At 51.7% G+C, this 20232-nt stretch overlaps 1 protein-coding gene across 5 annotated transcripts in view; it reads left to right on the forward strand.

The window, feature by feature from the left end:
• Positions 1-20232, forward strand: part of DLG5 (discs large MAGUK scaffold protein 5) — a 118395-nt gene that overhangs the window by 67635 nt on the left and 30528 nt on the right. For 3 of the 5 annotated variants that reach the window (XM_055325330.1, XM_055325332.1, XM_055325333.1), the window contains 8 exons: positions 4728-4987; positions 6242-6554; positions 11387-11574; positions 13028-13153; positions 16006-16138; positions 16583-16710; positions 17369-17544; positions 17926-18029. In XM_055325330.1, the coding sequence (XP_055181305.1) occupies positions 4728-4987; positions 6242-6554; positions 11387-11574; positions 13028-13153; positions 16006-16138; positions 16583-16710; positions 17369-17544; positions 17926-18029 (1428 nt within the window). The remainder of the gene's footprint in view (positions 1-4727; positions 4988-6241; positions 6555-11386; positions 11575-13027; positions 13154-16005; positions 16139-16582; positions 16711-17368; positions 17545-17925; positions 18030-20232) is intronic. The other 2 variants (XM_055325329.1, XM_055325331.1) reach the window with 1 other exon arrangement.

Here is a 20232-nt window from a genome sequence, read left to right on the forward strand (position 1 = left end):
TGATGCGGGACTTGATCCCAGGACCCCAGGATCACACCCTGAGCGGAAGGCAGATGCTCAAGCACTGAGCCACCCAGGTGTCATTTTTTATTTTTTTAAAAAATATTTTATTTATTTAGTTATTTAAGGGAGAGAGGGAGAGAGAGCGTGTAAACATGAGCCAGCGTGGGGTGGGCAGGAACAGAGGGAGAAGCAGACTCACCACTGAGCACAGAGCCCAATGTGGGACTGGATCCCAGGACCCTGAGATCATGGCCTGAGCCGAAGGCAGACACTTATCAGACTGAGCCACCCAGGTACCCCTTGAAGCAATTTTTAATTGGAATGTTTGAGGTATGTCCACAAGTTAGGGCAGCCCAGTCTAGAAGCTGGACCTTTTCCAGACACAGGTGGAGATATACTGATTGACCCAGAAGACGAGAACTCTCCATTTGCTCTTTGTGTCCTGGACACCTGTGGACATGAGTCCCTGTGGGATGCTCCTCTGTGTCATGGGCACTACAGAGGATGACGTGCTTGGTGTCCTCCAGCCCTCACTGTCTGCACCTGGAGACGTTCAGCTGTCCTGTTTATTCTGGACTGGGACTCACTTCTCATTCAGTGATTTATGGAAAACAATAATGTATGTCCCCATCTCACAGAAAAGATATTCCAAGTAGTTTAAAGATTTAATGTGAAAAGTAAAACTGAAATTTTTAGAAAAAATAATGAGTATCTTCATGATCTCAAGGTAGGAAGGAGCTTCTCAAATAAAACAACCAAAGCCCAAACCAAAAAGGAAATGATTGATAGATTTTACTGTATCAAAATGGGAAACTTGGTATAACATAAGACTCAGATTGGGAGAAGCTTTTGTAATATATACAACTGGGAAAGGATTAGTACCTAGAATTAATTATTAATTAATTTTTATTTTTTATTTTTTTAATTAATTTTTAAAAGATTTTTTTTTTATTGGGGCCACTGGGTGGCTCAGTCAGTTAAATGTCTGCCTTCAGTTCAGATCGTGATCTCTGGGTCCTGGGATTGAGCCCCACACCAGGCTCCCTGCTCAGTGGGGAGCCTGCTTCTCCCTCTGCCCCTCCTTGCGTGTGCTCGCGCATGCGCTCTCTCTCTCTCTCTCTCTCTCATTTAAATAAATTAAATTACTTTATTTATTTGAGAGAGAGCATGCATATGCACACGGGGGGGGGGGCGGCAGAAGGAGAGGGGAGAAGGTCCCAAGCGGACTCCACACTAAGACTAAAGCATCTAGATGCCTCAGTACCTGGAATTTACAAATAAGCCTTCTAGAAAGAAAGGAAGAGAGAAAGGAGCAGGTGAAGGAGAGGGGAAGGCAAATCAAAGGATATGACAAGACAATTTATAGAAGAGAAAATGTATAAAATCAGTGAATAGGAGACATAAGGAGAATTGCTCTTTTTAGTAATTGGGAATGCAAGTTAAAAGAGCCCTTATTTGTCTGTGAGTTTGGCAATACTGTCAAAAAAATCTGACTTTCACCACAGCCGAGAGGTAGAAACAACTCAAATCCTTTGACAAATAAATGGATAAACAAAGCACAGTACATATGTACACTGAAATATTATTCATTTTTAAAAAGAAATACTGTCACATGCTACAGCATGGGTGACCCTTGAGGACATTGTCCTAAAGGAAATAAGTCACAGAAAGAGAAACAGTGTACGATTCTGTTTGTTTGAGGCACTTAGAGTCTTCAGACTCATAGAAACAGAAAGTGCAGGAGGGTGGGCGCCAGGGCTGAGGGAGGGGGGAACTGGGAGTTGTTTGATGGGGACCAAGTTTCAGTTTTGCAAGATGAAAAAGTTCTGGAGGTGGATCACACGACTGTCAATGTACGAAACACGACTGTAATGGACACTTCAAAATGTAAAAAATGGTGGAGACCGTTATGGAGACCATGGACGTGTCCATCAAATGGAAAAAGAACGTGTGATGTGCTCATGCAGTGAAGTACTACCTGGCATCCCTTCCCTGGGTCTCCAGAGCAACATGGAATCAACAGGAGCACCTCTAGTAAGAAGCATTAGGAATTTTCATGAAGGATCCCTGGGTGGTTCAGCAGTTTAGCACCTGCCTTTGGCCCAGGGCGTGGTCCTGGGGTCCTGGGATCGAGTCCTGCATGGGGCTCCCTGCATGGAGCCTGCTTCTCCCTCTGCCTGTGTCTCTGATGAATAAATGGATAGAGTCCTTAAAAAGAAAAAAAAAGAAATTTTCATGAATACGTAGGTAGTATAAAATGTGCTTGGAGATGGGTGGCAGCAAATTTAGGGGAACGATTCATTCTGGAGGGCAAGAGAGGGGTGCTAGATACAAGAATGCAGCAGGGGACTTAGCAACACCTGTGATGTTTTATTTCTTTGGAGAGCAATTTGAGACATGTGACTGACAAGATATCAGGATTAGAACTAGGTGGCAAATTACATTGTGTGTGCTGCTTTTTCTGTAGGTTTAGAAGACATTTTATTTTGTTTTTGTTTTTGTTTTCAGAAAAAGACATAAGACGATAGAATGGGCTTAGTGGTTGTTTTCTGATGGATTTCTCTGTTTGCAGCTCTGATCTGCCACAGTGAAGTATTTTTACCAAACAAGGTTTTATTTTATTTTATTTTTTAAAGATTTTATTTATTTATTCATGAGAGACACAGAGGCAGAGGGAGAAGCAGGCTCCCTGCGGGGAGCTCGATGTGGATGCAGGACTCGATCCCAGGACCCCAGGATCACGCTCTGAGCCAAAGGCAGACGTTTAACCACTGAGCCACCCAGGTGTCCCCATGTACTGTCTTTTAAAATGAGTTTGGATTTCAGTACCCTTGTCTTGTAAGATTTCCTTTGAAGGAAAGAGTTTTGCTTTAAAAAAAAAAAAAAAAAGAGAGAAGAAATAAGACAAAGGGGAAAAGACTGGCCCCCCTGACCGAGCCGATTTCCAGGGTGCCCTGCCTCCCCAGCAGTCCGCCATCCTGGACTTACATGTGTTTACATGTCCTAGAGGAATAGGCTCCTTCTCCTTGTCTCCGTGATTTTGACTTTTAGCTCTGACTTGTTCATCGTATTTACTGAGGGCGAACCCTCGCTTCTGAGGGAGTATTCCGTACTCCCAGATTCTGGTTCTTGAGACTGCAGAAATCTGATAACTCAGGGTCTGTGCTGAATATGCAGATAATTCCCGGCCTGTTGCACTTGGAACGGTCAAGCAGGCTTTTCTGGTTGAGTCCTATCATTTGAGGAATAAGGAAACCGAACTCAGGAAACTCAGTGATGTGGAGTGCCCACCCAAGGGCTCAGATCCCCTGAGGTGCTTAGCAGAAGTCAGCAGGCCCCTGGCAATCGATTAACTCATCTGGGTTTTTATTCTTTAAACCAGCACCTTGAATGAACTTGAGTATCTGTAATTTGCAGTAGGATACTGTTTTACTTAAAATCCTCCCATGGTTCCCGTCTTACTCAGGATACAGCCTTTGTTTGCTATGAGCCTTGAAGCTGTGCCCACGTCTGCAACCTCATTGTTTTTTTTAAATTTTTTTTTTAAATTTTTTTATTTAGTTATGATAGTCACACAGAGAGAGAGAGAGGCAGAGACACAGGCAGAGGGAGAAGCAGGCTCCATGCACCGGGAGCCCGACGTGGGACTCATCCCGGGTCCCCAGGATGGCGCCCCGGGCCAAAGGCAGGCGCCAAACCGCTTCGCCACCCAGGGATCCCTGCAACCTCATTTTGAATCCAATTCTTGTTCATTGGGCTCTGACTGGAGCCCTGCCCTTCTCTTCTCTTTGTGCCTAGAATGTGTGTGGGGGTTCCTGCCTCAGGGCCTTTGCACTTGTTTGCCCCTGTGTGCTCTAACTGCTGCTCTTCATTTGCATCTATACTCAGGAGTCACTTTCTCAGAGAAGCCTCCTTAAGCATTAGCTCCTCTATCTTTTCTCAGTAGCCCTTATTATACTTTGAACTTATTTTATTTATTTATTATTTTTAACTCTCTCTCTCTCTCTGTCTCTCTACCTACCTGTCTGTGTGTTTATATCCTCCCAGGAGGATAAAGATCCACAAGCCACAGTCTTTATGTGTCCTGTCCAGCATCATCAGTGCCTAGAATATATTAGATACCTGTGTTGAGGGGTCTTTAGCACCTCCCCCAGGTTTGGTGATTTGCTAGGATGACTCACAAAACTCAACATGTAATCATACTCAGAGCTAAAATTTATTTCAGTGAAAACACACAAAGCAAAATCAACCAAAGGAAGAGGCACATGGGGCAAAGTCCAGAGGAAATCAGGTGCTGATTTCCAGGAGGCTTCCCCTGTGGAGTCACACGAATTGTGACCTACTGCCTGCCCAAGGAATTTACTGGGGTCCTGCCTCCCAGGCACCCTCTGCCCTGCATGTACTGGGATTCTGGACTCCTGGAAGAAAGCAAGGAGCCCATCAGGTTTCCGGATGCCAGCCAAGGGTCAACTTGCCAGCAGGCCTTTCTTAGGATAGAAGTCCCCGGTCTGCTTCAGGGGCTCCTTTCTACACACTTAAGAAACATTTGTGGATGAGGAAATTGACCAGTGTGAGTGCAGGGCCTGTGGAATCAGACCTTAGGATTCCTAATCTCGGTCGCCAGTACTACTCGCAGACAGATAGACAGACAGACGGAGAGTGGTGGGAGTCTGTCCCACCTCCTGTCCTCAGGCCCTTGGTAAGTGTGACTCTCTGGTCCCCAGGTGTTGAAGCTCAACGGGTCATCAGAGATTCTCAATAAGCTGTATGACACGGCCATGGACAAGCTGGAGGTGGTCAAGAAGGACTACGATGCCCTGCGGAAGAGGTACAGCGAGAAAGTCGCCATCCACAACTCCGACCTGAGCCGCCTGGAGCAGCTGGAGGAAGAGAACCAGCGTCTGTTGAAGCAGACGGAGATGCTGACGCAGCAGAGGGACACGGCCATCCAGCTGCAGCACCAGTGTGCCCTCTCCCTGCGGAGGTGAGAGCCGCCCTGCCCGTCCCCCATGTGCGGGGAACGGCCAGAGGGCCACACGGGCTTCCTTGGCTGCAGGCCCACTCTCCTTTATGGGCTTATTGCTGGCAGCCAGGCTCCCAGCCACTTGCAGGGGGTAAAAAAAAAAAAAAAAAAAAAAAAAAGGGAGGGGGGCTCTAGTGACTCTGCCTTTTTTTTTTCCCTGCCTTTTTATTCAAAAAATATTTTTGGGGTATTTGGGGAACATTTTGTTGGCACTCCATGTGGCTTGGGAATTGTGTTCCTTTCTCCCATCCGAATAGCTCTGGGTGTTCTGACCATCCTATTTCTTAGGTCTCCCCACAAGCCTCTTCCCTCTGTGTCACCCACCCACCCAGCAAATAGAATTAATTGCCCTAAGCATTGTTTCTTCTAAAATTTCATTTTTAAAAATGTATAATCTGTGTGTGTGTGTGTACATGTATCTCTGTATATCTGTATGTATCTCTTTCTATATATACACCTGCCCTCAAACAGCATTTCGTAACGTGTGTTCCTATGGAACACCAGTTCCCTGGAGCATTCATTGGCATCCCATGCAAGGTGTTCTCTGGAGATAGGATTAGGAATTGCTGAATTACACTCAGACAGGAGTCTACATTGCAGGACTTCTCAGAGCCTTCACTCTGGTACCCTGCACTAGCTGCTCCAGGACGGGACAGTGTTTCCCAATGTAAGCCATTAGAGAACACACTTTTTTTTAATGGAGTTCCATGAAGAATTGGTATTCTAAAGAACATGCTTTGAGAAGTGCTGCTGGAGAGCTGTGGGTTCTGGCTCGCAGGGTTGCCTCGGTGGAAGGTGCCTCCTGGCCTGGAGGGACCGAGCTGTCGTCTTGCACCAGTCACCCACACCAGGCCTTATCGTCTGTATCTGGGAAATGAGGTGGTCAGACTAAATGATCATTAAGGCCAGTCTTACCTCTCATATGCTGTGTTTCTAGCATTGTTTTCTTTTTATTCTTAAAAAACAGTATTACTTGGCTATGGGAGAAATACACTGTTATTTCTAGTAGAGCCGAGGGCATGAAGTCCTCAGATCAACTTCTGGTGTTGGTGGAAGGCTGAGAAAAATTCCAGGTCTGGGGTCACTGGCACTCGGTGACTTTCCTCTCTGAGCGGTGCAGATGACCTCACTCGAAACTTCATGCTTGACTGTCCAGGACAGCGGAGCTGCCGGGCAGGTCCCCGCCCCCGTGTCCCAGCTGCCTCTCTCCCTCAGGTTTGAGGCGATCCACCATGAGCTGAACAAGGCCACAGCCCAAAACAAGGACCTGCAGTGGGAGATGGAGCTGCTGCAGTCGGAGATGACTGAGCTGAGGACCATGCAGGCAAAAATGGCCAAAGAGTCCGAGAAGTACAAGGAGGAGCGGGACGCGGTATACAGCGAGTACAAGCTCATCATGAGTGAGCGCGACCAGGTCATCTCCGAGCTGGACAAGCTGCAGACCGAGGTGGAGCTGGCCGAGTCCAAGCTCAAGAGCAGCACGTCTGAGAAGAAGGCCGCCAGCGAGGAGATGGAGGCGCTGCGGCAGGTGAGCAGTGGGCAGCTGGCCTCCCGGCCTCTGGGAAAGCGACGCGAGAGTGGGGCTGGGGTGGCCACCGTGTCCCGCACTGGCGGCCTCTTCCTGAGTCAGAGCAAAGGGCTTCTCCTGTTAGGCCTGCAGGCTGGCTGGGTTATGGGATGCCGCCTGGGAGGCTGCTGAGCTCACACCTGGGGCCCAGCTCCAGCCTGGGCTGCAGGGCATGCAAAGGGATGTCCGGCTGTGGTCCGGGCCTTGGAGCTTACAGTGGTGCAAGTAAGTCAGGTGATACACACAGACGTGTGTGCTCCGTGCACAGACGCTCTCACACCCCAGCCGGTGGTCGAGGGCGCATAGGTCAGCCTGGTGTTGTCGGTCACTGCATGTCTCAAAGACTTGCCCATTGGTAAGATCCCAAGGCCAAGTACCCAAAGCCATTGATACCTTTGGCCTTCTGAATCCAGAAGAGACCCCTCAGATTTCTTTCCTTTTCCCCTTTCCTGGCCCCCAAACATCTGAGGAGTCTGCTCCTTAAAGATCTGAAGTTCTGCTGAGGGGAAGCTGTGCTAGGCTGAGCCCAAGGGGCTTTAGGCCTTGCTCCCTGGGGAACATGCCTCCAGTGTCAGGGGCTGGGCTAGAGTAGCACCAGAATCGGGCCACTGAGCTGGACTCCTGGGTGATCAGTAAGGGCTCTCTCCATCTTTCCTGCCTGAGCCACCTTGACCTTGTTGCTGACGTGGTTTCTCCGTAAGTCCAGGTGAGCCCTGCTGGGGCTCGTGTGAGCTCGTGGATTCGCTGTTTGAGGTTCCCTTCCCATTCTGTTGTGTGTGGCTTTGCTTAGAACTGCTGAACTGATCACAGCTGACTTTTTCCCACTGAAAGAGTCCTCTGCTCCTGCCCCTCCATTCTCCTGCTCTGCAGGTCAGGATGTAGCCTTCGAGACTGGTCTGTGAGGAGCAAAAATCAAGGTGTTAATGGTCAGACAGGTAGGTGGGGGCAGCGTGCGTTACATTGTTGTGGCCAGAGCCCTCCAGATGGAGCACGGGCAGGGCTGGCACCCGAGGGGTGGCCGGGACTCTGAGTCTCTCTGCAGATAGGGATGCAGAGATGTCCAGGCGGTGCAGGGGGCCGTGGGCATGCAAGGGGCAAGGGCTCATCCTGGGGGAGCTGCACTCCTCAGTCATGGGTCCTCTGGCCTCTCTGGGCCTCAGCTTCCTCTACAAAATGTACATGAGAGCAGTGCCTCACAGGGTAGTTGTTTACTTTATCATTAAGATCATCACACCCATCATCCTGATCCTACTGCCCTGTTGGGACCTGTGTGAACCCTAGGAAGTTGTTTTTATAGGCAAAAGTGGGCCAAATAAGAGCGATTTCATACGACGGGAGTGAGACTTCTCTAGACCTCGAAGGCGAAAGCCTCGAAAAGGACTACCTGCTTTGATGAAACCTTTGTAAGGGCACGATGAGGGAGGTTTTAATAAGCAAAGGTCATGGACTAGAACTTGGTCATCGTCCTAGAGAAACCATCCCCTCATTTTCACATTGCTGGTATCTGAATTATTGGGGAAAATGTTGCTACTAAATAAGAAAAACAAAACGGTGAAGAAGCAGACTTTGAGTCAGTCGCTAAAGGGAACCGTCCAGGAGAACGTGTGACCCGCCGAGAGGGGTCGGACCGCAGCGCCCTGGTTCCGGGGTTGACTGGCTTCCCTCAGTCTGTCGTCCCCACTCCCCTGCCCCAGCACTCGGCGTCCCGGCTCCCGGGCCTTCGCAGGGGGCATTGGCTGGGTGTCAAGCGTGCCTGTCAGCTGAGGCAGGAATCTCTTCTAGGCACTGTTCCGAGTCAGCAGGCTGGAGAGGAGAAGCCCCGTTCCCACCCGGCGCCTTCCAGAGCTGGAACCCTCGGCTCCTGCGGCCGAGTTTGGCCGCTCAGACAGAGCACACCTGCCGGAGGAGGCCGGTCGTGGCCTTGGCCTCTGGCCCTGAGGTGTGGTGGGAGCGCCTTCCCTCCCAGGCCCGACCGGTGCTGGGGTCCGTGGAGGCCGGCCTGGGGCCCGCTGCCTCCCTGATCGCAGGACTCTGCTCACTGCGCTCAGCGGAGGAGGTGGTGCCCTTTCTTCCCACAGACTCTGTTCTCTGCCCCCTCCCCTCCCCTGTGGTCCCCTCTCTCCCCCCTCTCACTGCCCTCTTCTCTGGAGTGCACTGTGGCGAAGAGGGCTTCGGGGGCCCATCTGCGTCCTGGCCTGGCCCGGCTGTGCCCTCGCCCCGCGTCCCCCCCTGCACGGGCACGTCCATGGTAGCTCCGTCGCGGGCCACCGTCGTGGCCCCTGGGCACAGGAACCAGGCCGGCCGGTCTCCACCTCTGGGGAGCCGGGGCCCACCAGGTGACAAGAGCCCGAGCTCCCATCCGCCCGTAGGAAGGCCAGAGTGCTCGCTCAGGGGGGGCTCCCCCCGTCCTCGCCTTCCTGCCGCCCCTGAGGCAGCTGCAGCTCTGATGTCCTGTGCAGTCAGTGGCGCTGAGCTCGGGCCTGAGGGCCAGAGTGGAGCCGTGTGAGGGAGGAGGTGCTGTCGGGGCGAAGGGCAGCCTTCTGAGAGCTCAGAGGCTATGAGCCCCCGCCCAGGTGGGAGCCACGGGTCGCTCAGGAGCACCTTCCTCTCCCAGCACCCCCGCGTGCCTCCATGGGGTCTGGCTTGTGGGCTTTGTGCCTGCGCTGAGTGAGTGACTCGGGAAAACCAGTCCCTCTTGTCCCGAGCCTGTGGCCCCAGGTCACCCAGGGCCAGAAGGAGGTCTCGGGTGGTGCCCTTGCAGGTGAAGACCAGTGGCTGGGAGAAAGCACAGTGTAGAGGGCCTGGGTGGGCCTGGCACTTCCTGGGCCCCGAGCATCCTCATCAGTGTTAGCACGGGATCACACTGAGGGACCTTTCAGATACCTCACCGTTCTTCTCCCCTGTGGGTACAACGAGGTCTCGTACTTCTCGTGTTCCTCATATGGAAGTAGTGTTCCAAGAGTGAATTCATTTTGGAGACCTAACCGCGGGGGGAGAGGGTAGGAGCTGCCCAGCGGTCAGTGCTGGCCTGTCGTGTCTCCCCTCCGGTCCTCATCTGGAGATGGTTGTCCAGGGCAAAGTGGAAAGGCCTTGCAGTGAAACCACATGTACTACAGTGTTTTGTTTTATTTTTAAAGATTTTACTTATTTATTCATGAGAGAGAGAGAGAGACAGACAGGCAGAGGGAGAAGCAGGCTCCATGCAGGGAGCCCAATGTGGGACTCGATCCTGGGACCCCAGGGTCACACCCTGAGTCAAAGGCAGATGCTCAACCCCTGAGCCACCCAGGCGTCCCCAGTAACACAGTTCTAATGTAAAACTATATTAATATATTATAAAACATCAAGTAAAATGTAACTTTAAATAAATGCTATCATTAAACCTATTCCTTATTATAATAAGTCCTTGATGTGTTTAACAGTAGTAATTGGTCTTTAAAAAATAGCAAAGTAAACAGATCCTCCCCACGGCATGAAAGTGGGAAAAAATCAAAACGGAAATTATTGGAATTGATCTCGGAAAATGTGAGGTGTGAGCCAAGGTGTACTTTCTGTGCAGACTTTAGTCTTGACTCTGTACTTGAGAGATGAGCGGGGCCTGTGAGCTGACCCTGTGTGTTTTCCTCTGTCTCATCCTCCTGTCTTGGCGAACCTTTGAGGTCTTTTCGATCGTGTCTTAGCCGAGGCAGCGTGTCCAGCTCCGCGTGGACGGCGAGCCGTGGTTCAGCAGAGGCCTGTTTGTCTTCCTCGCCCTGCTGCTCAGAGTTGGGGATTCCTGGCGCAGATGCAGCGCCACCTGCCCCTCTTGTGTCCTGTGTTTTGTTTCTGAAAGCCTTCGAGCTGCGGTGGGAATTCCTCCTGCTGTAGTCACTCACTCTGTCATTTCCCCCTGTGTCGTCTAAGGATTATTGGGGTGCAGAGGGAGCTTTTTCTACAAGTGCTTCCAAGACTTTGGTTCAAAACGGTAGCAGAGCATGTAATGCTTTGGGGAGGTGTCAAGGTGCAACTGCTTCAGATTTCAGCTTTTTTAAACAAACTGAGACACACAGGACTTCTCCAGCGAAAACACTGGGGTATTTTCAGATTTAAAAATAACTCTGGGGCACCTGGGTGGCTCAGTTGGGTAGTTGTCTGCCTCCGGCTCAGGTCATAGTCCCAGGGTCCTGCGATCGAGCCCCACTTGGGGCTCCCTGCTCAGTGAGGCGTCTGCTCCTCCCTTTCCCTCCATCCCTCCCCTCTGCTGTGCTCTCTCTCACGCTCTCTCTCTCTCTCTCAAATAAATAAATAAAATCTTAAAACTATAACTCCATATGCCAGAGCACAAAAATGAGTATTGCCGACACAGGGGGTTGGGAATCATCATGATTGACATTTGCACCTTTCACTGCATTCAGGGTTGCCTCGTTATGTTTTGACGGGAGAGCTCTGTAGAGAGACAAGGTGGGTTGTCAAAGGTAGGAGCCATGCAGTGGCAGGGAGGAGCCTGGAACAAGCCCTCCGGGGGAGGCAGGCCACCTGGGCCACTGAGACGGAGGCTGAGGAGGGGCTGGGTTCTGGTCCAGGCTCTGTGGGCCACGGTCGCTAGGTTTCTTGAGTGTGGCTGTGGGACATGTAGTCACGGGGAGGGGGGTGGTGTGGTGCAGGTGCAGCAGGGGTGTGTTGGGATGGGCTCAGGCTAGGATCCTGTGTTTCCTTCCATCCAGCTCCTGAGGGTTCAGCCCCTGCACCAGCTAGAGGGCACTTCTGGGCCAGGAGCCTCAGTAACCACCCCTCTGCTCACCCCTTGACCCCAGCAGATCAAAGACACGGTGACAATGGATGCCGGAAGAGCCAACAAGGAGGCTGAACTCCTTCGAAAGCAGTGCAAGGCTCTGTGCCAGGAGCTGAAGGAAGCCCTCCAGGAGGCGGATGTGGCCAAGTGCCGGCGGGACTGGGCCTTCCAGGAGCGGGACAAGATCGTGGCAGAGCGGGATAGCATCCGGTACAGGGAACCCCTGGCCTGGAGCGGGCTCCAGTCTCCCCATGACGCACTGGGTCTGTGGGGAGGGTCAGAATCACTTGCCACGTGTCCAGGTGAGGTGAGAGTGGCCTCTGTTCCTCTCTTCTCACCTGAGGTGATGGCCCAGCCTTGCTTCATAGCGTTCGAAGTGTCCATTATGTCTCTGCTTCCCATTTTATTTCAACCTACGTGTCTGCGTGTGCACCGTGTCTGGATGAGACCCTCCCCCTGCCATGGGGAGGCACAAAGACGGGTTTTTTTTCTTAGGGGGACCTCTGATGAAATGGACATGTCAAAAATGTGTTCTTTCAGTTGGTATTCTCTGGGCACCTACTGTGTGCCAGGATCTTAGGTCCCTCGGACAAGGAGACCCTGGGAGAGAAACAGCCTCCAAGTCTCCCGGGCGGGGGCGCCCAGCACTGTGGGACCACAGGCAGCTTTGTCAGACAGGGCAGCAGGGGAGGGCCATGATATGGTGAATCCCAGGGCCACAGTCAGAGCTGTGATGGGGGCATGCAGGGCACGGGGGCACAGCTGGGGCAGGCGTGGACTTGGGAGTCACAGGAGAGGCAGCTGATGGGGGTTCCTGATGGCAGGCGGTGAGGGCCTCGAAAGGGACACCCTGCAGGGTAGCCTTGATTCTTGGCTGGGGTAGAGTCATGAGGGGCTGTCGTGGTGCTTGTGGTGACTTGGTCATTGAGAGTTTCAGAAAGATCCCTTGTGGTGGTCGGGAGGAGAGACTGCTCCCTACCAAGGCTAGTCAGGAGGTGAGGGTTCAGGGTGGAGGGGATTGGGGGCCATGCAGACATGGGGACCAGTCCTTAGGGGCCATCCAGTGGCAGGGTACAGTTCTGGAGGTGGCCCAGAGCACACGCTCCCCTGCTGCCAGGTCAGCTGTCTCTACTTTCTCTGTGAATGACTGATGTGGTCCTTCGGTGGGGAGTTTTCAGGCCCGCACTTTGCACCTGCCCAGAGCTCAGGGCTGCAGAGATGCATGAGGCATGGTTTCTATACAAGTAGGGGGGCTCAGTCTAGTTGTGGGGTCGGGGACAGCTCTAAAAGGCCTGCATGTGGGTAGATAGGAAGTATGTGGTAGGTGCTGGGATACAGAGGCCTGCCAGGCGGGCTGGGGCTGGGGGTGGGGCATTCACCGAGGCACACTGAGGGCGAAGCAGTGGGGTGAGCACTGGACGTTCAGAACCCGTTGCCTAGTAACTGTGGAGATGTCTCGTTTCTGGCCCTTGGTGTCTTCTCTGTCCCTCGATGGGGTTGGCTCGGGTGGCCTCACCTCTGGACTTCCAAACACTCCTTCAGTGCATTTGGAGGCCAGGCAGGCACCGGGGTGTTTGGGGGCCAGGGCCGCAGTCCACTGCAGGCCGTGAGTCCTCTGCTCTCCGCCCCTCACGGTGACCTTGGCCTCTGTCTTCCCCACCAGGACGCTCTGTGACAACCTGAGGCGGGAGCGGGACCGGGCGGTGAGCGAGCTGGCCGAAGCTCTGCGCAGCCTGGACGATACTCGCAAGCAGAAGAATGATGTCAGCCGTGAGCTCAAGGAGCTCAAGTACGCCGGGGGGAGGGGGGCAGAGCGCCTGCCCGCCGTGAGCTTGTGTCTGGGAGTGTGGTGGGCCCTCTCCTGCCAGGGCAAGGCCGGCCTGCGTGCCACCTGGCTGTCTGTCCCTTCACCCCGCTTCACTCCATCCATCCGTAGAATGGGTGTGAATGCTGCGTCCATGCTGAGAGTTCATTAGAAATTCTTAGACCATCACAGAAGACGAGGGCCCTTTGGTGAGCACGTGGAGGTGGGCAGGTACCGTGTGCAAAGGCACGCAGGAAGGAAGGTCTCTGTTCATAGGCAGTCCATTTGGAGACAGGGCAAATGGGTACTATCCGTCCGTCTGTCCATCCATCCATCCCCTCTCTACCTCATTCATTCACAACTCTGCAAGCATGTACTGAGTGGCTGCTCTGGATGGGCTGGGCCTGTGGGAGGCGCTGGGGAAGCCACTAAACTGTGGACCAGGTCTCTGCCCATGGGGCTCCCAGCACACAGGAGGAGACAGGCCACAGGCAGGCCCTCCGGCGACAGCTCTGTGAACAAAGCCCTGACATGGTGACGCAGTGTTTGGAAAGCCGTCACCACGTGGCAGTTCGTTCTGCCTGTGGGCTTCAGATGCCCGCTCGGAAGAGACTGCCTGGGGTGTCAGCCTCCCCCTCAGTACGGCACTGCACCCAGGATTGTGACTTGAGACGTGGTGACCCTAAGCAGTGGCCTTAAACTACAAAGATCAGAGTTAACCAGAGAGATTGGCGGAAGCCCGAAGCTGTCCCTGCAGGTAGCAGCGGACTCTCCTGAGAAGCAGTGGCTCTCAGTGCAGATGGTAATGAGGGCGGGGAGGAGAAGGCGTGCAGGTGCAAGCCTCGCTATAGCGGAGCAGCGCCTTTCAGCCAGAGTGACAGCCTCCCCTCCCTCCCCCATCAGTAACTCTAACATGAGCCACCCAGCTTCAGTTACTCGATAAAAACACGGAATCTCTTGGGCTCAAGTGCTCTAAAGAAAATCTTGGGCTAAGAGGCAAAGTGACACACTCTCTCCAGGGACCCACCTTGGGTCTAGCAAGTGATGGAATCAAATTAGGGTAAAGTCTGGCCCCTGGGGGCTTGAGCGCGGAAGGAAGTTTTACATTTTAATGGAGCTGGAATTGCCTGGAACTTCTAAGAAAGTTGAATTCCATTAGTTTGTTCAGCACGTCTGAATCTGTACCTCCTCTTTGTTAATGCTCTCTAGCCAGTGCTGGGGCAGAGGCCGAGTTACTGCCCAGAAGGCCCCGTCTGCAGAGGCGGGACACCTGCCCCAGGGGGTTCTGAGAGATGAGCCAGTGCAGCAGCGTCAAACACAGAGCTTGGGCAGCCCCGGTGGCTGGTGGCTCAGCGGTTTAGCGCCGCCTGCAGCCCGGGGTGTGATCCTGGAGACCCGGGATCGAGTCCCACATCGGGCTCCCTGCATGGAGCCTGCTTCTCCCTCCGCCTGTGTCTCTGCCTCTCTCTCTCTCTCTCTCTCTCTCTCTCTCTCTCTGTGTGTGTGTGTCTCTTGTGAATAAATAAATAAAATCTTAAAACAAAACAAAACACAGAGCTCCAGGCTGCACAGGGCTGGTGGGAGCCATGTCCCGGGAAGGAGGCTCTGGGGGCTCTGCCCTGAGGCTAAGTAGCGTTCTGGAGCTGGCCCGTGAGAGCACAGCCCAGATGGAAGCGTGGACCTGCGAGCATGTCCACTTGAGCAGGAACCAGGAAGAAGTCATGAGTGTGCCCGGAGCCCAGAGGGTAGCATTGATGAGATGGAAAGGTCATCGGGGCATGGGTTTTAGGACCAGAGGTGTCAGGTGTAAGTTGCTAGGTGTTGGTACCAGGTTTCTGGATCTTTTTTCAATCTCCTGACTGGGTCTTTCTGAGAGCTTAAGTTTTTTAATCAAGTCCCATTTACTGATTCTTAATTTTTAATTTTTAATGGATTGTATAGTTTCTAAGAACCCTTAACCTTAATGCTACATCTCAAAGATATTTTCCCCTGAAACATGTTACAGCTTTACCTTTTACATTCCAATCTGTGATATGTTTTGAGCTGATTTCTATGTAAGTCCTGGTGTCCTCAGATTTTTGCCGGGCGTGCAGGTACTCCAGCATCGCTGGTTGAATGCTGTCCTTTGTCTACTGAAGTACTTTGGTCCCTCTTATACTTTGTGGGGTATTTCTGGATTCTTCATTCTGTCCCAGTGATCTCTATGTCTGTCTTCCTGGCAATTCCATACAGTCGTGATTTCTGTAGCTATAGGAAACATCTTAAAATCGAGCAGAGTCATTCCTCCCACTTAATTTTTCACTTTCTTTCTTCCTTTTTTTTTTTTTTTAAGATTGTATTTATTTATTCATGAGAGACACAGAGAGTCAGGGACACAGGCAGAGAGAGAAGCAAGCTCCATGCAGGGAGCCCGATGTGGGACTTGATCCCAGGACCCCAAGGTCACGACCTGAGCTGAAGGCAGATGCTCAACCGCTGAGCCATCCAGGCGTCCTAGTTTTTCACTTTCAGAATTGTTCTAGCTCTTCTAATTCCTTACCTTTCTTTCCCTACTCAGTTTTGAATAGTCTTGTCCATATCCACAAAAAGTCTTGCTGGCATTTCCTGAGGAATTGCATTAAGCCTCTGGATAAATTTGGGAAGACTTGGGTCTTTTTTTTGGAAACCTCTATATCCAAGAAGCTCTGGCATGCTGCTTCAGATTTACTGGGAAGCTGGCATGAAGTATGAGAGCACAAGGAGCCCCACTGAGCCTTCGTGGTGACCTTCCGAACTGGGACTGGGGCGAGCTGCTTCCCCTCCCAGGGGACCGTCGCCATAGCCCTCTCTGTTCCTAGGGAGCAGATGGAATCCCAGTTGGAAAAGGAGGCCCGGTTCCGGCAGCTGATGGCCCACAGCTCCCACGACTCGGCCATCGACACAGATTCCATGGAGTGGGAAACAGAAGTTGTAGAGTTCGAAAGGGAGACGGTGAGCTGCCTCCATGCCTTTTCTCGCCTGCTCTGCTGACTCTGGGCAGGGGTGGGAGACGGGGGCCCCCTTGTGGGGTTCCCCAGGGTCATGGCTGTCAGTTTTGAAGCTTTGGCTTCCCTTCCTGCCGGAGCACACGTATCCTTTCGCTGTGGTTGTCCAAGCCGGCTCATGGCAGATTGGTCCCTGTGGCCTCTCCAGCGGCAGATGCTGGCACCGCGCGTGGAGGGCAGAGGGCAGAGTAGAGCCCTGCTGCAGGGACATGTGTCTGCAGTGGCTGGAAGGGGCAGATGGCAGCTGCCCCCGGGCTTCGTCCTGGGGACTGAGCGCCCTGTCCGACCTGGTGAAGGGCCAGTCCTCACGGTGGCCAGTGGCCTGAGCTTTAAGAGCGGGATATTTCCAATCACTGCTTTGTAAAGTGTGTGGCTGCTGTTCTTTTGACAGGAGGATATTGACTTGAAAGCACTTGGGTTCGATATGGCAGAAGGTGTGAATGAGCCTTGTTTGCCTGGGGACTGTGGGATATTTGTCACTAAAGTGGACAAAGGAAGCATTGCTGATGGCCGCTTACGGTAAGGGTTGAGGAGGCCCAGGCTCTGGAGGGAGGGGGCCCCTCTGACTCTTTGTGAGGGACCCAGAGAGCCAGGTGGCAGTTAACTGAGCACACCCTGCGGTCTGATGGAGGGACTGGCAGTCTCAGGCCTGCAGGCTCTGCTCCTAACATCCTTCTGGAAGGAGACTGATTCACGGGAGCCCGTGAGTCTGATCTTTGCACAGGCCCCCGGTACCACGCCTCACCTCTCTAGGTAGGAGAGGGCTCAGGCGGTATGTGCCCGAGCGTGGGGTGTTGTGACATCGCGTGTTCGTTCCGTGAAAGAGTAACGATAATAAAGTACTATTTGCTAAGTACTGGTTTAAGCACTGTGTATAATCATTTCATTAATCTTTAAAATCCTATGAGGTACTGTAGTGCTAATTGCCTCATTTTACAGGTGAGGACACTGAGGTCCAGAGGAGGTAGGGCACACAGCTAGTATGTGGTAAAGCCAGAATTTGCATGCAGGCAGTCTGGGTGTAGCCATTTGACCCTTCCCGAAGAGGTCACCTGTCTGACCTTGTATGTGGGGCACCCGCTTTCTGGCACTTGCCTTCCCCAAACTGTAGCGATGGGGCCTGCCCCCCTGGCCCCAAGGCCTGTGTGGGCACTGACCTGGCTGTGCTGCTCCTCAGGGTCAATGACTGGCTGCTGAGAATCAACGACGTGGACCTCATCAACAAGGACAAGAAGCAGGCCATCAAAGCCCTCCTCAATGGGGAGGGGGCCATCAACATGGTTGTGCGGCGGAGGAAGTCTCTGGGCGGGAAGGTGATCACACCTCTGCACATCAACCTGAGTGGACAGAAAGGTAGTGGGCCCGCAGACGCGGGCGGGGCGCCTCCCACAGCAGGGCACCCCTTCCTTGTGCAGAGGGGATATGTGCGTTTTCAGGTGTGTAGCTTCAGAGGCATCGACGCTGCTTAAATGTAGCATGGGTGCCTCCCTGGCAGGGGGCCCCTGGGGCCTGGGTCTTGCTGGTCTCCAAGTGTTTGATTCCCTGGAGCAGACATGACTGAGCCCTGGGGTGGTCCGCCAACCTGGCTTGGGTGCTGGGACTGACAGGTTGCAGTCGGCTAACGTGCCCCTCATAAGTTCGTCTTACAGAGATGAGGTGGGACAACCAGAGGGCCATGCGACCGGGGCAGGGATTAACTGGGCACTGCCTGTGTCTGCCCTCTGGTTTTCACAGACAGTGGCATCAGTCTGGAGAATGGAGTGTATGCTGCCGCTGTGGTGCCTGGAAGCCCGGCCGCCAAAGAGGGGTCCCTCGCCGTGGGAGACAGGATTGTGGCGGTAAGCCTCAGGCCCGGGGCTGTCTGCCCCACGTGGACGGTTAGAGGACGTCTGGGCGGTGGAACACGAAGTAGTGATTGGAGTTTCTATGTTTGCCTTGTTCTCTAATGTGAACAAACATTTTTTTTTCTGACAGTGTGTTTCTAATTTATAGTAGAAAATAGAAAATATGAAGGAAATAAGAATCCCTCTTATTGCTACCACCTACAGATAACCTTCATGAACAACTTGAAATGTATTTCTCTAGAGCCTTTATTCCACACACGAATGTGTATTTACATCAAGGTTTTCTTTATTTTTTTTTTAAGATTTACATGAGAGAGAGAGAGAGCACACACGTGCATTTGTGAGAGGGTGTGCACATGGGCGGAGGGGCAGGAGAGAGTCTCAAGCAGATTCCCCACTGAGCGTGGAGCCTGACGTGGGGCTCAGTCTCATGACCCATGAAATCACGACCTGAGCTGAAACCAAAAGTCGGATGTTTAACCAGCTGAGCCACCTAGGTGTCCCTATTTATACCAGTTTTAAAAAGAAGATATCTGTATGTGGTTTTTAATTAATTTTTTGTGTGATTTTTAAACATTTTGTAATTAAACATTAGATCCATTTATTTTTATATTTACTTTTTAATCACCAGAGTAAGACTTACATGCCATAAAATATTCATTCAATACAAAAATATGTAAAGTGGTAATCCCCGCTTTTCCCCTTTAATCCTGTCCCTGGAGAAAACAAATCTCTGCCCCCAGTTGCAAGAAGTGCTTCTAGCCAGACCATGAGTGCTCATACAAATCAACATACACAGATAAAGCTTCCTGGGTTTTGTTTGCTTTTTAAGATATAGATAGTGGGATCATCCTGCTATTCCACATCATGGATATCTTTCCAAAGTGAGCCTCATTATGTTTATCAACCTCGTGGTGATCTGTAGTTGAAAGCTTCCCTCCTTGTGCACGTAACACATTGTCTTCAGTTTCCGCCATTGCAGATAGTCTTGCCATAAACTTCATGTGTCCCTTTTGGGGACACCAAATGGCATCCCTGGTGACCAAGCCCCCAAAATGCTGTGAGATTACCGAGTCTAAATTAGTATTTCTAACTGACTCATTAAAGTTGAAGTCACACCCTTTCCCCCAGCACACACACAAAATCCCAGTTGTACAGAAGCACACACGACAAACATGTGTCCCTCCCACTTTTTCCTTCCTTCCTTCCTTCCTTCCTCCCTTCCTCCCTTCCTTCTGTTTTCCCCCAGATGGGATCATAATATACTCAGCTGCTAACCTCATCTTTTGTGTCGCACAGTGTGCCCTGGAGGGTTCTTCCTCAGGGATCATGTCAGTAATTGCATATTCCTTCGTGGCAGCAAGTCAAGCTGTTAACCGGTTCCCCTGGTGGACAGTCAGGTCATCTTTGCTTCTACAAGCAGTGCTGTAAGGCCGCTGCTACATCCCTCCACAGAGACCCACAGGAATGTGCGGGGGATGATTGCTGGATCAGTGGGCACCAGCATTTAATATTTGACATGATCTTTCCCTGTGTGGTCAAAGAAATCATGGTCTTTTTGATCCTACCTGTGGTGTGTGAGGGAGCTCATTGCTTCCCATCTTTGCCAATGTTTTTCAGATTTGAGGGGATGTCAGAATCTGAAAGCAATATGGCCATTTTGAAAAATTTTAAGATGTGGAAAAGTTGGGGCACCTGGGTGTCTCAGTAGGTTAAGCGTTTGCCTTCGGCTCAGGTCATGATCCCCAGGGTCCTGGGATTGAGCCCCACATAGGGCTCCCTGCTCAGTGGGGAGCCTCCTTCTCCCTCTCCCTCTGCAGCTCCCCCTGCTTGATCTTTCTGTCTCTCAAATAAATAGATAGAATCTTTAAAAAGATGTGGAAAAGTTATAAAGAAAAGAACTACCAAATTAATCCATCACTCCAAAATAATCACTCTGCCTATTTTTTTTTTTTGACTTTTGGTTTTGAAATAGAGAAATAATTCAGTTGCGACATTAAATAAATAATATTGAAAAATAGATAAAGTGGTGAAGATAGTGCGGGGAGGTCCTATGTGCCCTTCATGCAGTTTCCTCTAAAGGTTACATTTTACATGACTAAATAATATCGAAACTGAGTGGTTGATATGGGAACCGTGTGTGTGTGTGTGTGTGTGTGTATGTGTGTGTGTGTGTAGTTCTACGTCATTTTATTAT

The sequence above is a fragment of the Nyctereutes procyonoides genome, unplaced genomic scaffold, assembly GCF_905146905.1.
Source record: "Nyctereutes procyonoides isolate TBG_1078 unplaced genomic scaffold, NYPRO_anot_genome, whole genome shotgun sequence".
Taxonomy (NCBI): domain Eukaryota; kingdom Metazoa; phylum Chordata; class Mammalia; order Carnivora; family Canidae; genus Nyctereutes; species Nyctereutes procyonoides.